Here is a 17,561-nt window from a genome sequence, read left to right on the forward strand (position 1 = left end):
CCTGCTCTGGTGTGCTTTCTGGCTGGACAGGGGCCCTTGTGGCAGTGCAGTCAGAAGCTGCCCTCGGCCTCCTAGTTTTGGCCGCTGGCCTCGAGTGAGACTGGATGAGGCCCTGCAGGCTCTCACTGTCCTCCACGTGAGAAGAGTAATGGTGGAGTTGTATCAATTATGTCAATTCCTGGTTTTCCATGGTACTTGGCTATTCAATAGATGCTATCCTAAAATAACCTCTGTGTGTGTGTGTGTGTGTGTGTGTGTGTGTGTGTGTGTGTAAAAGTCGCTCAGTCGTGTCTGACTCTTTGCAACCCCATGGACTATACAGTCCTTGGAATTCCCCAGGCCAGAATACTAGAACAGGTAGCTGTTCCCTTCTCCAGGGGATCTTCCCAACCCAGGGATTGAACCCAGGTCTCCCGCACTACAGGTGGATTCTTTAACAGCTGAGCCACAAGAGAGGCCCACAATAACCTCTATTATGGCTAATTACAAGCCAGCAAATGAGATCATGATTTTGATAACTAGGTTTGTTTAGGCAGGTTTATTTTGATTGCAATGATTTATTTTCATTCATGCACACATAAATGATACTTTGAAATTTTAATGTCTAATTAAAGGATTATATAACTGATTTTTAACTCTAGCTCAAATGGAAGAAGGGACCAGACAACAACAGGGACGTTTGATGTCCTGACTCCTAAGACTGAGTAGGTCAGCTGACCCTCAATCACGAAGGGTAATGCCCTATGTCTAGATAGATTTATCCTGAAGTATGGCTTCTAATCCAGACTTTAAGGCTCCTTTTAGTATTTATGTGAAATGTCAGACTGGTTTTTGTCATTTCTTGGGTGACATCAGGCCTTATCTCTCTGCTTCAGCGGACACCCCTGTGATCTCGGAAGAGAAAGGGCCCTGTTACCGACTTGTCAGCCCCGGAAGGCAGTGCATGCACCCGCTGTCTGTCCACCTCACCAGGCAGCTGTGCTGTTGTAGCGTGGGCAAGGCCTGGGGCCCACACTGTGAGAAATGTCCCCTTCCAGGCACAGGTAAGACGTGCCCCGCCACGTGCTCGTGTTCATTCCCGGCCACACAGGATGATTTGGACAGCATGGGTTCTTTGTGGTTTCTGACTTTAAATCAGTTATTAGTAATACAATGTGTTTTTATCCTTTTGAACAAACCATGAATGTACAAGGTTGAATCAGTGGAAAAAATTACATGCAAAGAGCTTTTCCCATTTGTGTGTAACATTAGACTTCCTTTTGGATGTTAAGAAAAGCCGTTGCTTTTTATCCCTAGTTTCTCTCCCTAGTTTCTGCTGTTTAAAAGTGCGGAGACACCAGAAGGCTGTGTTGGGCTTGCACTTTTCTGATGATTGACTGTTCACTGCCTGCATGGTCACTAGATCTGATGTAGGTTAACTCTCTTAACTCATGTATTGAATGGGTGCCTGTCAGGTTCTATTAAGAACATCGTGCTTGATTCCTCCAGGTGGAAATGGAGAAAATTATATTCACAATTGAATTTATGCTATGAAAATTCGTAATTCAAGGGCAGATCCTCCTATGAACTTCTGGATGGGAACTGAATATAAGAAGTGATGATTCTTTATGCTTCTGTTGAGTACATGATTGCCTAATGCTCTGAAAGCATAAATTTATCTAAGTGCTTTATGTATCCCAAGGCATCACCAACTTCTCAAGCAGGGTCAAGTAGAGTTAAATGGAAGAGAAAGAAACATACCCGCAAATACTAGGCGTGATATTATTTAAGAAAAAAAAAAAAAGAGTGGTGTACCTGTTTCACTGACATGGGGTGGGCATAAGATGTCTACCTGATTTCTTGTTTGATAAGGTGGTTCCCATCTAGGGAAGGGTGTTCACTCTCACAGAGACATTTAATGTCTTAAGCCTATAACTTGCGCTGTTGCAGACGAGGTTTAATATAAATGTAATGGTCACAAGCCACTTTGGTTGTTGCCTAGGAGCAGAAAGAACTGGTGAGGCAGAGATAGTATAATGTTGATGATATTTTGTTATACTGCATGACTTGAGACATCTCTGGAAGGCCCTAGCAGCCTCCTGAGGAGTCTGATCTGCTCAGTATTAAAAAAGAATAATCAATGAAATTAATGATCTTGATAATTCATAGACCCAGTTTTCTTTAAGTTCCATTTTGATAGCTTTTGTAGCCCTTATATTAAGCATAAATCAAGAAAGTGAATGTAACACAAGAAGATTTTCCCATAAAGTAGTCACTAAATTTGAAAATAATATTAAAAATAAAATTTGGACACCTAACCAATTTTTGATTATAAGATGACTTTCATGAAAGTAATGTTTAGTTTTTTCATATACCTCAAGTATTCGATAGAAAAACTTTTTCTAGAAACTTCTGTTCTTTCACATGAAAGTTGTATTTCATAGTTGGACATAAAAATGAAGTTCTACCATTTAATGTGTGATCCTTAGAAAAACAGTATTTTAGCATGCTTTAAGGAGTATTTTAGAGTTTTATTTTTACTGAGAACTAATTTTAGGTCCAGAACATTCAATAGGAGATCTCTTGTTCAGTGGAAGTGAAAAGTGACTTATTTTACTTTCAGTTTTAAAGGTGGAAATAAAGGAGTTGACTATAAGCCCCTTGCTGTCTGCGTTTGGTAACTTGCCTCCAGTACCAACACCAAAGAGATTAGGTGGCTTTTTCCTCCTCAGGCCACACATGGTCTTGCCTCCCTTGTCTTTCCCCTTGACTTATTCCTGGTGATTATGCAATGAAGGTTAGGAAATCACATGTACCCGGCTGATATTTTTTAAGTGTACAAAACCACTTTCCTGGCAGGAATAGCAGTTACAGGATACAGAATATCTCCTTGTCCTCAGGATAATTCGACCAGTTGGTTGTGGTCTGGCTTTTGCTCACTTGTCACCCCTCTGCTTGAAAATAACTACATTCTAACTTGGTGTGTCCTTTTCCCTTGATGTCTGTCACCTCTTTAGCATGCGTCTTTGACTGGCTTCATTTTCACCATCCTGAGAATATTTCTTCGAAACCACTTGCCCTTTTCAATTCTTCTTAACCAATCTCTGCATATCAGCTGATACTCCCCACCCTGGCTTCTTCATCTTTGCTTTCTTCAATGGGAATCAAATTAGAATGATTTCAACACCTCATTTCCTTCAATAGTGATTGCTTTTTCTTTTACCATTTAATTTAGATGTTACCAAGTTCCTGATTAATAGTTAATGAAATTAGACCAAAGCAAGAGTGAAAAATCTGATTTTTACTGATGTTATACCCTCCTCCAAGATATATATAATCTATATTGTATGTTCTGTACTTAAAAATCTCATGTATTACATATATTTTCTGTGTGTAATACATAGTGTGATAGAGAATATTAAATATAAAATATATGTATACTATCTCTTAATTTGTTGCTGATATATATAATTTAATATATAAAATATGTGCTCTCTCTATATATAAGATTCTGATTGTGTAAGATAAAGAATTAACAGATGGAGAAATGTTTACTAAAAGAATTGAGTTTTTTCCTGTAAATATGCAAGTTTGAGAGAAATTAGAGCATTTTGCATCTGTTCTTTAAGTTTTTAAATGTAACTATAAATTAATGATGATTTATTAAGCAATATTCATCATGCTGTTTTCCTCTGTATAAGTTTGCACTTTTAGATTTTTAAAAGGAATATTTTCCCATCCCAAATCTAGCTGCTTTTAAGGAAATCTGTCCTGGTGGAATGGGTTATACGGTTTCTGGCGTTCATAGACGCAGGCCAATCCATCACCATGTAGGTAAAGGACCTGTATTTGTCAAGCCAAAGAACACTCAACCTGTTGCTAAAAGTACTCATCCTCCACCTCTCCCAGCCAAGGAAGAACCAGTGGAGGCCCTGACCTTCTCCCGGGAACAGGGGCCAGGAGCGGTGGAGCCAGAAGGTGAGAGTGGAAATGGATCATGGAGCTAGCCATCTGTCTTGTGTGTCTTTGGTTTCCCTGTATATAAGTTCTCTAATAGGGGCTTTCAGCCTCAGCACTATTGACAATTTGGGGTGGATGACTCTGATACAAGGGGCTGCTCTGTGCATTATAGGATGTTTAGCAACGTCCCTGACCTCTGACCTCTAGTGCGGTAGCACCCTCCCCCTCCTGGTTGTTACAACCAAAAAGATGTGCAAATACCACTGACTGTCCCCTGGGGGAAGAATTACCCCTGACTGAGAACCACTGCTCCAGAACAGTTGTGACAGTCTTCCATGATAATCGAATGAAATTGTCTTATGTTTGGGAGCTACTTTTTCTTGGTGTTTACTCCTGGATAGTGGTTTAGATTTTTCAGGGAATAGCCAGAATTCACTTCTGTATCTAGAGAGCTGTTTAACAAATATGTGTTTACTTTAAAAAGTGGAATCCACGGGCTTGAAGCATCAACTGGGCTTCCATGAAATAGTTTCACAGGCAGTCAGGGATAATGGGCAGCAAAATGAAGGAAGATAGGGTCCATGAAAGGGATTTTGGAAAGAGTTCACCTAAGCGAAGTCCTTTGGTTTGCATTTTGAGAACTGGAGACAGAGCAACTGACTTGCAAATATCATACGAAGAGCATGTGATAGAACCAAGGAACACATTTTCCCCAGGAGGTGGTTAAGGCCTTCTACTCCAGAAGGAGACTAGAGACAATTGGTTCTGTTTCAGAAAGAAGGATTATCTATCTTTGTCTCTTCATAGAAGCCAGCATGTCCAATACTTTGAATATCTTTTTCACCACAGAAGTGCTCACCCCAAATAGTATGAACAAAAATCTTAACTTTGTGTGGGATAGGTATTGGCTTTAAGAAAGCTGCTGTTTTTCTTTCACACTTGGATTCTGGATGGGAATTCAGGGTGTGCATTTATGGGTTTTGTGAGGAGAGAAGGTGCTCAAGTTAGATGAGGCATGGGGAGCATGGCAAGGCAGAGAGGCCTCTTTTCAGGGCTCTGGACCTCCATGTGTTCTAGCCTAGTTAAGTCCGCTCTTTCACATACTGCACTTCTCTTTGGTTAGGCCGACGAGGTAGGACCTCACCTAAGGTTGACGGTGTTGGCCAGTTTGTTCCTGTATCGTTACCCAGGTGGTTGCAATTCCTCCTCCTCTTCATAAGCAGGAGAAAATGGGCTGTGGTCCAGATTCTGCCTCAAGAGTTTCTTGGTGGTGAGTTAGAGAGGATAGAAGGTTTATTGACTTTTTCTAACCACAAGAATGTGGCAGCAGTGGTAGCAATCTGGTGCCCTGATTATGTTTAGGAGTAATGCATCTACCATATCTTATACTAATGTTTATGGAGATGTTGACCCATGAGCAGAATCCCTGTGATTATTGATCTAAGATTTGAGGACTAATTCTACAACTGGTTTTTGAAGTGTTTCAAAATGGAAAGGAATAATCACTACCACCACCACCCTGTAATAATGTTGGTGATTGTGTAATCTGTGATTGTTCAACATAGTGATGCTAATTGCTTGTTGAATCTTGCTGGCTTGTGATTTGATTTTTTTTTTCTTTTTGTAATCTTGTTAGAATATCCTTCTGAAAATGCTCACATTGTTTCATTAAAGATCAGTGTGCACCAAGAATGCAGCACCCTTTCTTAGGTCTCTTATTGAAACAGGGGCATTTATTTTTTTTTCTAACATTGATATCAGAAAGCATTTCAAACATTGTTTATTATGTTAAGGATAACTGTAATGAAAATGTTCCTTTTCTAAGTCTGGAAAGTGCTACAAAATTGTGAATAGGCATGAGACACTGTGTCAGGAAGTGTTGCCTCCTATAACTTTAATAGTGAGTTGGAAAGAACTACATCCCATCTACTACCTGATTTCCTGCAACTGAGGAATGACATACAGTTTTCCCCTGTCAGTCATGTGTAAAATGCTCCAAAATGGTAGTTGACTATCATTCTGCACTTGATTTAGTTTGATTCTTAATCCTTTTGGAGACTGAACTTTTGTTGCTTTTTAAAAATTGAACTATTATGTACTAGACTGTTTTGAGTTGTACTAATGTCCTTCTCTCTTTTTTGGTTTTAGTGGCAACTGTACCTCCTGAGAAGGTAATTTATTCATTGTTTGCAAGCTGTCTTTTGTTACCTTCATAATGATTTTCTTCTAGATTATGTGTGATGTTTTAAGACTTAAATATAGTAACATGTCTATTATACATTATTTCACTTAAGGAAATATATTGAATAACAGTCATTCATTCAATAAACATTTATATGACTGGCACTATGCTGAATATTAGGGAAATAGTACAGACCAAATCAGACAAATCTCCTTGTTCTCATGGAACTTAAATCTGGGGAGATGAAAATGATGGGCCTGATGGGAAACAGGGACTTTAGTGAAATTCAGAGAGTTAGTTTATGGCCTGGAACATCTATGGAAAGAAAGATTCTGACATGTTTATGTAATTGTGTATTCTCAGTTCATATATAGAGTGGTGTACTTCTTATTTCAACTAAAATTTGATATGCATGTTTTACTTAAATTGGAGTATAAGCAGAACTTACCCTTGAAATTTATAATCAAGTACTGGGATATTGCTTCCTTAAAATTTTAGAGAAATTTTAATCTTTCATTTTTGGGGACCATGAAATGGGATACCGAACTGTGAGATTTATTAGTAGAAAATACTAGCATTTACTGAAGCTCTGTTCTGTTTATATAATATTGTTCCTTGTCTGAAGATTTATTGGTAACATGAAAATTAGGTAATTATTGTATGTTTATACATTTGTGTAGTGTTCATTCTCTCACAAGAATGTAGTTTTAGGATTTAGATGGGGACATAGACCTATGTAAAATATTATAAATAGTTTTAAAAATCTTTAGTTTATAAGTATGGAGATAGAATAACACAAAAGTTAAAAGTGCTGACAGAATCCAGAAAAAAAATGATTTTAGAGTGATAGCATCCAGTAAGGAAAAATGTTTTTAATACTGACCCCCAAAAGAAGCACAAGAGATTTGCATATTTTACATGGATAATTTGCTGCTCTTGGAGAGCATCTCTAAAGATCAGTGACGTACAGTAGTTTGCAATTTTGTTGATTTTGAATTTAGTTCTGGTTTGGAAATGGGAGGAATCCTTTAGTATATGAGTGGTCCAGCCAGCTCCCTGACAACCTCTTCTTATCTGATTTTCTTCTCCTCTGTTTATGATTGAGCTTGTGCAACTTTCATAAAGACTCTGAAAGAGGGCCTGAAAATTTTCTTGTGTACGTTCAGAGAGGAGGCAGTGGGGAAAATCCAGCTGTGGACTTTGTAGTCTTGACTTTCTGTGGAGATCTCATGCTCTTAAAGATCAGTGAAGAGAAAGCAGGGTGATCCACTGATGAGAAATTATGTGCACAAAGGTGCAGTGGAGGGTGGGGTCAGCACGGGGTCATTTAGGGGAGCAGGAAAGACTCAGAGAACTTGGGAGGTGCTTCGGAAGGCTTGGAATACCAAACTGCAGCTGTAATCAGTGGGGAAATACTGTCCTCCTCAGCTGGACCCACTTGTCAAGTGGAGAAGTGGCATGGATCAGGAAGTAGGCAGTCCACTGCCCCATGCTCCAGGGAAGTCGGGCAGGAGGGCACAGGTCTGGAATCCTGTCTGTAAGCTGCAGGAGTTGATTGACACCTGGTTTGGTCCACTCCTTGGTAGCATTGACCTTGGGCTGCAGGGGGTGGGGTATAGTTGAGCCTGATTGGGGTCACCTTTCAATGGGTAATAGGAAAGCTAGTCTATATTCTTAAGAAGAGGGGGAAATGTAAGGGGAAAAGTAGTAAGTGCTCTGTGTTTCTAGAAGATGCAACACAATGGGATTAACTGAGATGGGGGAAGAGGAAGCTTGAGAGGCTGATTAGACGACTACAGTGAACTGGGAATAAGGGTGAGTGTAGCTGAAGGTAGTAGGGGGCTGTGGATGTGGAAGAAGATCAACCAATATAAGGAATAGTGGAAATAGGCAGGGCTTAGAATGAGGAATGAAAAGTGACTTTAAACCTGGACAGATCAATGACTGTGGCATTCACAGAGGTGAAGAAGTTGGAATCAGAGCCCGGATGTTTTCGGGAAGGGATGCGTTTGAGGGATTTGTAGAATATCTAAATGGAGTTACCCTGTAAGCACTCATGCCTTCAAAATTGGGTCTTTGAGGTACTCAGGCAGGATATCTATTTTATTAAGAGCAGAAAAGGTGATAAGTAAAGAAAGCTAGGAGAGAAGGTTTTTCTTTAACATCTTACGGGAAAATTTGAACGAACTTTCTGGCCAACCCAGTAAAAGTTAGAGCTGGACATGTATCAACAGACTGGTTCCAAATAGGAAAAGGAGTATGTCAAGGCTGTATGTTGCCACCTTCCTTATTTAATTTATATGCAGAGTACGTAATGAGAAAAGCTGGGCTGGAAGAAGCACAAGCTGGAATCAAGGTTGCCGGGAGAAATATCAATAACCTCAGATATGCAGATGACACTACCCTTATGGCAGAAAGTGAAGTAGAATTAGAGTCTGTAGGTGAAGGTGAAAGAGGAGAGTGAAAAAGTTGGCTTAAAGCTCAACATTCAGAAAACAAAGATCATGGCATCTGGTCCCATCACTTCATGGCAAATAAATGGGGAAACAGTGACAGACTTTGATTTTTTGGGCTCCAAAATCACTGCAGATGGTGACATTAAAAGACGTTTACTCCTTGGAAGGAAAGTTACGACTAACCTAGACAGCATATTAAAAAACAGAGACATTACTTTGCCAACAAAGGTCCGTCTAGTCAAGGCTATGGTTTTTCCAGTAGTCAAGTATAGATGTGAGAGTTGGACTATAAAGCAAGCTGAGCACTGAAGAATTGATGCTTATGAACTGTGGTGTTGGAGAAGACTCTTGTGAGTCCCTTGGACTGCAAGGAGATCTTACCAGTCCATCCTAAAGGAGATCAGTCCTGAATGTTCATTGGAAGGACTGATGTTGAAGCTGAAACTCCATTCCTTTGGCCACCTGATGCGAAGAGCTGACTCATCTGAGAAGACCCTGATGCTGGGAAAGATTGAGGGCAGGAGGAGAAGGGGACGACAGAGGATGAGATGGTTGGATGACCTCACTGACTCAATGGACATGAGTTTGTGTAAACTCTGGGAGTTGGTGATAGACAGGGAGGCCTGGCATGCTGCAGTCCATGGGGTCACAAAGAATCGGACACAACTTAGCATCTGAACTGAATAAAAGGGAGAGGCCAGGGGAGTGAGTTTTCTGGAAGATGACAGTGATTAAAGTGAGGGAGGGAGTGTGTAGGATAACCTGATGAATACTTTTACGGGAGTGGTGACGTGAGTGCTCTGGCCCCACACTGATGTAGGCAAGGTCACAGACCTTTACCTAGCCTGATGCTTCAGTCTGCAGGAGTCCTGAAAGGAGCTGAAACTGGAAACTGAGTCCTGGGTGCGAGTCTGTGGTTCAGGAGATAAGAGTGGGCAAAAGCATGTGTGGGGAAATCCCCTGGTCTCCTCCAAGTCCCTAGTTTTCTATTGCTGTTCGACTACCAGCATTCTGAGAGGTGGAGAAGCAACTGGCCAACTTATCATACTTTAGTGTCTCATGTGTTCTTTCTTACGACACACCTGTATCCATTTTTAATCTGCAGGATGGGGCTGGTCATTTTATTTGGGCAGAAGCCACATGTGAATGAGGTGACGGCTTATTTTAGTTCTTCTCTGGGATTAGTTTTGCCTTGTTCCAGACCAAACATGGGCCTCTGAGCCAAGGCATTTGTTTAAAATGTCTAAGAGACCTTTTGGGCCCTGGGAAATGGGTGAGGATGTGCGCATGGATCAGCACTGCTAGGAAAACTCAAGGGCTCAGTGTAGTAGCACATCAATATAGTACGTTTAAAAATTTTCTTTTACACAGTTGTGCAAGTTGTGTAATATCCTGTGATATTTGTTGCCTTTCTAAGAGTAGAATTAATGAAATAAAAATAGTAATATGTAGAAACTAAAAATTCCTACTCTCAGTTCTCTTTTTTTCCCCCCATTTTAATACAACCATCCAGGAAATACCTTCACTAGATCAAGAGAAAACCAAACTTGAGCCTGGTCAACCCCAGCTCTCTCCAGGCATTTCAACCATTCATCTGCATCCACAGTTTCCAGGTAGTCTGTGTTGATTTGCACCATTTGTGAGAATACTCTGAATAAAAGAGTAAGATGAAGACTGTTGTGTGTCTCTGGTTTTAAAGTTTTAGTCATGAGAATTCCTAAGTGAAGTGAAATGTGAAGTACACTTATGTATATTAATATCCTCATATAATGTTACTGTAAGTATGGTACAGTCAATCCTTCTTTATCCGTGGTTTTACTTTCTGCGGTCAGCTACAGCCCAAAAATATTAAATGGAAAATTCCAGAAGTAAACAATTCATACGTTTTAAATTGTGCATTGTTCTGAGTAGCATGATGAAATGTCGCGCCGTCCTGTTCCATCCTTCCCAGGACATGAATCATCCTTTGGTCCAGTATCCATGTTCTATGTGCTTCCTGCCCATTAGTATAGGAAAAACACAGTATATATAGGATTTGATACTATCTGCAGTTTCAGACATCCACTGGGGGTCTTAGAACATGTGCTCCATGGATAAAGGGAGACTACTGTATTATAAATGTTATAGTGATAAAAAGTCTTTCACTATTTCCTGTGGTCAGGAGTAATATATTTTATTAGAACATTATTGAGGGTTCATCATTTGATGAAGGGTCATTTTTATTGACTTCCAAATTGCTCTCAGATATTGTCGCTAAATGTGGAAAGCAGGGCTATAGGTTAACATCAAGACCTTTAGGCACCTATAGCTGTTCTTAATATCCAAGAATTAACTGTGGTATGTTGTTAGACTAAATTTTGCTTACATTTTGAAATGGGATCTCAATGCATATAACAGGCTTTAATTTTCATTTTATTCTCTCCCTTCCCATATAGTAGTGATTGAAAAAACATCACCTCCTATGCCTGTGGAAGTAGCTCCTGAAGCTTCAACATCAAGCGCCAGCCAAGTCATTGCACCTACTCAAGTAACAGGTAGGTGCAGTATTGATATTGCAGAGTCTGTGCAGGATACAGGGATGTGAACATTTTAAATGTGAAGTCAAAATTGTATCACATGTATAAGATCGCTCATGGCAGAGTTAGTCATAAGAGCAAATATTTGGAAATAATCTAAATATTTTTTGAAGGAAGAATATGTTTAAATAAGTTACGGCACATATGCAGTGGAATATCACACAGCTGCTAATGTTTTAAAAGTAATGTCATGAGGAGATGCTTGTAGGATGATATTAAGAAATACAGAACATAGTGATTCCAATTTTATTTTTTAAATGTTTATAAACACAGAAAAAGAAAGTTCATCGAAGTGTTTAACCATCCTCAGTTAATAGGATCATGGATAAACTTTCTGCTCTTCAATATATTTTTATATATTTTCAAAATTCTGTTTAATAAACATGTTATTTCAGCCATTAGTGAGAAATTATAAAGATTTATTATAATTTATAACCAACAGCTTTAAAGTTAATATCCTTAATGTATAGTGAGGTCTTATAAATCAGCAATAAAAATACTAATAGAAAAATGAAATTGCTATCATCAGATAATTCATAGGTAACATACCAAAAACATGTATGTAATAGGAAATTTCGACTTTACTAGTAGTCAAAGAAATGCAAATTAAAGTGAGAATTCTTTATTCTTATCAGTGTAATATTTCTTATTTACTAGAGTGAAGTCAAGGCTCTCACACATTGTGGAAAGGAATGTAAAGTAGTTCAGCTTTTCTGGAAAGCACAAACTGGCAATATGTATCAAGAACTTTTAACTCAGAAATCCCACATTAAGATAACTAGTATAAGGAAATAATGTCCCCCCAACACTGTTGTAATGGTTTGTATAAATGGGCACTTACCACAGCACTGTGTATAATAGAGAAAAAATAGAAAAACCTAAATATTTAATTGTAGGGAAATAGATCATTATATCTACATTGAAACATTGTGCTACCACCAATTACTACAGTATTTTTGAATAATTTTTAAAAATATACCAGAAAATAGTCACAAGATACTGCTAAATACAAGACAAAGTAAGTAAAAATGAACAATATAAAGTATTAAACCAATGATATAAAAAAAGACATACATTGAGAAAATGCTAGAAGAAAAAACACCAGATCAGCAGTGGTTATTTTGGGAGTGGGGTCTGAGGGGTTTGGATGTTGTTTCATTGTGGAATTTTTTTGCGTATTCCACATATTCTGATGTGGGAAAATATTTTTGTAATCAGACAAAGTATCACTAAGGTGCATCATAATAGCATAAATTCATGATACCATTGCAGGATGAGGTTGGCAGTGTATACAGGAGAAGCTAATAGAGGAATGTGCAACCTCTCTCAGAGTTTTGACTCCTAAGACAAATGACATTGCATCATTTCAGTCTAATGCTCTCCTAACTGAGCTGTTCTGGCTAGCTGACATTGCATCATTTCAAACAGAAACATGCTTGATTAGATGTATTAATTAGTTGGATTGTGGTGATCATTTCACAATGTATAGATATTAAAAAGCCAAGTTGTACGCTGTTAAGTACATACAGTTTTTATACGTTTTAAAAAACCAAAGCTTTGACCTATTTTCTCAGAATTGTGGATGCACTTTCTCTTGGACGCTTGAATTGATACAGCAGACAGGAGAGTATTTTTAAGCCACCCCCCTGTCCTGAGGTGAAGTGCAGTTGACCAAGTAGTGCAGTCACTTCAGGGGCCCAGCGGCATGTCTCAGCTGCTTCAGCAATACCCTCAAGGCGCAGCTGCACCCAGAGTCATGGCCTTCCCACGTGGATGCAGAGCAACTGCTCTTTGGTTTTGCTGTTAGTAGTGAACAGAGTGATAGAGAAATGTTAGCTATTCTAAGTAGTGGGTTGACTCATATGAATTTTCTGGCCAAACCCTGTATCTCTAATGATAGAGTAGAGTGAAATGTTAGTGATTTTTGTTTGTTTGTTTTTAATGGCTGTGGCCAAAATTGTTTTTCTCTGTTCTGAAGTCACAGCTGTGTCTACTTATCTCATTAAACCCATCTGTGAAAGACTGGGCTTCCCTGGTGGCTCAGATGATAAAGAATCCACCTGCAATGAGGGAGACCTGGGTTCGATCCCTGGCTTGGGGAAGATTCCCCGGTGGAGGGCATGGCAGCCCACTCCAGTATTCTTGCCTGGAGAATCCCATGGACAGAGGAGCCTGGCAGACTGCAGTCCACGGGGTCGCAAAGAGTCAGACACGACTGAGCACATATGCATGGCTACTATGCAAGGCATGCAAACATATAATGCACCTTCTTGGTCAGCAAGTCTTCTCACTATTTATATCTGCATTAAAAAAGAAAACTGTAGTCTGTCAATGTGCTCGTTCTTTCAAGTACTCTATTTCCGTTTTCCAGTGTGAAGACACACTGTCATTTTGTCCTTTTTTAACAATGGCTGACTTACCAGACAGACTTCTTGCCATTTAGCTTTGTAAAGGTTTGGCTAGATAAACAGTTTGATCATTTAAATGCAGCCCTGTGAGGAATAACAAATTGCAGTTACTCAGCTTCAACTGAACTGTGGAACTGATTGAAAAAAAATGAAACTAGTTGTGCTATATGAAGTTGTTAGAAGACAGCTTAATTTGAGTTTGGCAGAGATACAGGGCTAACATCTGCTATCACATGTTTGAAGCACAAATATTTCCTTCCAGGAAACAAGTGACATTGAAATTTCATTTTCACGCAGCATTTATAGGTGCTCTGATTTCCTATAGTAAAAAGAATCTTTCTGAACCAATCCATGGGGAGAACATTTTAAATAGTTTTTGAATTTAAATAATTTGCAGTTTTGGAGCTATACTATGATCTGTAATCTACCCTAGAACAAGAGGAATGTTTTGTATCAAATTTAATTGAAATCAAAATATAGATGTTCCCATTGATTTTGATAAGAGAGCCAGATATGTAGATTGAAGGAGCAATCTGATTGAGCCTCTCTGGAACATTAGGCATAGTTGTTGTTGTTGGTTTTTTTTTTAACTTGGAACACAAAGGAGGTAGATGTTAGTTACTCTTAGTTTCTTCCATGAATTGAAGAAAGGAATAGAATAGTAAGTAGGCATCTAAAATAACCAAAATCAGCCTCACATTGCTCAGCAATGATATCTTTATGATGGTGAAATTGGAAGTAGCCTTTGTAGATTTCATCAGACTCACTTTAACTTGCAATAATTATAAAGGGAGCCACATATTTGGAGGGAATAAGGGTGATATTTTCCACTCTGAGCAGCTGAGTTGGTGGCTTGCAATATTATTGGCACACTGTTTCCAAAGAAATGCTACATTTCAGCATATAAATTCTTGATTTAGCATAGTGTCTTAGTAGCTCAAGGATAGGTTGGAAAATCAAACCTTTATTTCTTTGGCGAGTATTTACAAAGTGGAAACATCTGCTTCAATTGTTGTGGGACAATTTATGCTCTTTGTGGGGCAGTTAGGAAGCCAGGGCATTTTTGTAAACCTTTCCATGAGTTGACATTTGATGCCTTCCTCTGCCAGCTCTTCCTAAACTTTCTCCATGGCCCTTGCAGACCAGCCAGAAATTATTCTGACTTTCATGACTGCTTTGTGTAAACCTTTGTAATCATCATGGCCCAAACGTTGTAAAAACTATTTTGCTCATCAGATCTTTTCCAGAGCTCATCAGTAACCCCTTTATAAAAACCTTTGTCCCTGAAGCATATTACCAGTGTCATGACAGCCTCAATAAACTATGTAGGCTCATGGAAGATGAATTTTGTTGCATGTAAAATCATCATGCTTTAATATTTCCAGCTCTATTTATTTATTTATTTTGAGTAATCACATGAGCAGGAAAAAAGCAAAAGGTCAGCGTATTCATTTTCATATCTTGCCAAAAGCTTTCTTTTTCATTTAATTCTTAAAGACACCAGACTCTTAAATCTATCTCTGGCCGTCTTTCTGGGACAAATAGACCATTTGGTTTTCCATTGGCTTTTGGTCATGACTCCTTTTTCCAAATTCTAAATGGACTCCCGGGAAAGATAGAATGAAGTCCTTGGCCTGATGGAGGTGAAGCTGTTTCAGGGGCCGCCTGTGTAAGGGCGGTCCTGCACCCTAGGGGAAATGTGACGGGCATTATGAAGGGGGATGCTTCCGAGAGTCCAGTGGGAACAGTCTCTTGTCTCTGAGAAGCCAAACATGCTTCAGAAGAGAAGACATGATCTTTAACCTGAGTGCCCCAGAGACCAGTCATGAGTGCTGTCTGTGCAAGGTTTTGCCGTATTCCCAGTGGCTGTGTCGATGCCATCAGCACATATGGAGGAATGTATATTTTGACCTGAACTGATCCTTTCTGTGGGAACAGGCTAGCATGGCTCTGTGAGTGACCTCTTAGAAGAATGTAAAGCAAAGTGTCTTTGTCCCCCCAAATGCAGAGAAAGCCAGAAGCTTTTTTTCTAAGCCTGAAGTTTAATTGTTTCAGTTTTAAGACAATACCATCAAGACTGTCTTTCTGTGTAACTTATAATGAAGAATGAAAGTGTAACAGACAAAGAAGGGAAGTGGAGAAAGAGGTGGTGTGAAACACCTTTTGAGTTTTAGGCGTATCAATAATTTTTTTTTAACTTTAAAAATGGTGTTGATCAATGTTGTTTTCTGAGATGTGGTTGACATATAACATTGTATGAGTTTAAGGTATACAATGTGCTGGTTTGATCCATTCATGTATTGCACTATGATTACTACAAAAGCATTCGCTGACACCTCTATCAAGTCACATGCTTTCTTGTGTGTTGAGAGCAGTTAAGATTTAGTATTGTTGATTATAATCGGGCAAATTTTTTGATGAGTGGTAAAGAGGAAGCAGAGGTATTTTAAAGTTGTTAATTTTTATTTTTGAACTTAGAAGGGTGGGATAGCAAATAGATGAACGGGATCTCTGAGGATAAGCTGATACGTTACAATTTATCATGTGTATAAAAAATGGGACAAACTGTAGAAATCTAGAATATGTTAGTAAATATCCCCTCACACTGACGTATCTCTTAGTACCCTCTAGTGGTGTCGGAGTAGCATTTTCTTACATACGTTAGTGCCAGTTGCGATCAACGTTTTCAAACTGCAGTTTTATATACATAATCTATGAGGTAATCAGCTAAGAATTCTCAAGCTTTCCTCATAAATATTTCAACCTCATAGCTTCTATTTAAGGTACTAAGTTGGAATGAAAGGCCGTTATTGTTCATTTCTTAAGACAGAAGAGTTAAAATTCTTAATCATTTCTTCTATCTTAGAGTTGACTTAAGAAGAAATTATACAAATATTGGCACACTGGCATAGGAATGTATCTCATCTGAATTAAGCATCACATATTTTTGAAGACTTTATTTATACATGTAAACATTCCATTCTAAAACTGTGCCTGAAAAAGAACAGATAAATATTTGGTAATCAATAAATTGGTATGTGTGGGAGTGAGAGCAGTGAGTATCCATCAAGCATTTCCTGAAAACCCCAGATGTACAATCTTTTAATTAATTCTCACTACTACTTCTTAGTATATTAAGTCATCTTATAATTTTTCTTTTTGCAAATTTGATCAATATGTCTTCTCTGATTTAAGCAAATGGCAAAGAAGAACATAAAGAAAATAATTACAAAGAAAATCAAGAAATCTAAATGCCATTAATTTTAAAAGGAGGCATCTGCTTACATTAAGAATAGATGGTTAAAGAACTGCTTCTCACACTATTCTACTAAAGAATTCTTGTAAACAGAGAAGAGCATTCTTACCTAAGGGTCTAGAAGTAGAACCTGGAGAAAATTACATTTTTTACCTTCAGATTTTTGCAGCACATAGAAATGATAATTTTTTAAGAAAGACTTTTCTGATTATAAAAGTAATAACACATGTTCACTGTAGAAAATTTGGAAGATACAGAAAAATATAGACAATACCAATCTCCGTAATTTAGATTTATTTTCTTCCAATCTACTTCTCTGTGTATAAAATAATTTAGATCATATCCTATATTACAATTTGTACCTAACTATATTTTCTTTAAAAAATAAGCATTTTCTATCCTGCTAAAGATTATTATATAATCTATACTGTGTATGTCTCATAATTTATTGTTTTATATGGTTATTATCGTTCATTTAAGTTTAAGCAGTCATGTTAATTACCTATATCTTTAGTCTTTGGATTATTTTTTCCTGTAACTTGATGTTATACTGACTATAAACTATTTTTCTGATAGTGAATTAGCATAAATAGTTTCACTAAAGATATAAATAATTTTAAATGTGTGCTTTTATCATAATCTAAGTGATTTTATGCAAAATACTGCAGCTCTATAGTCATATGCTTCCTTTAAAAGCCTAGCAACTTTTCAAATAACTTGCATCAGTTGTCTTAAAATCACAGC

General features: G+C 38.2%; 1 protein-coding gene across 13 annotated transcripts in view; it reads left to right on the plus strand.

The window, feature by feature from the left end:
- Nucleotides 1-17,561, plus strand: part of LTBP1 (latent transforming growth factor beta binding protein 1) — a 434,653-nt gene that overhangs the window by 283,941 nt on the left and 133,151 nt on the right. For 6 of the 13 annotated variants that reach the window (XM_070476671.1, XM_070476680.1, XM_070476685.1 and 3 more), the window contains 5 exons: nt 876-1,043; nt 3,730-3,957; nt 6,088-6,110; nt 10,091-10,190; nt 11,013-11,111. In XM_070476671.1, coding sequence (XP_070332772.1) covers nt 876-1,043; nt 3,730-3,957; nt 6,088-6,110; nt 10,091-10,190; nt 11,013-11,111 — 618 coding nt within the window. The remainder of the gene's footprint in view (nt 1-875; nt 1,044-3,729; nt 3,958-6,087; nt 6,111-10,090; nt 10,191-11,012; nt 11,112-17,561) is intronic. The other 7 variants (XM_070476676.1, XM_070476702.1, XM_070476711.1 and 4 more) reach the window with 3 other exon arrangements.

This window comes from Odocoileus virginianus, chromosome 2, assembly GCF_023699985.2.
Source record: "Odocoileus virginianus isolate 20LAN1187 ecotype Illinois chromosome 2, Ovbor_1.2, whole genome shotgun sequence".
In the NCBI taxonomy this organism is placed as follows: Eukaryota; Metazoa; Chordata; class Mammalia; order Artiodactyla; family Cervidae; genus Odocoileus; species Odocoileus virginianus.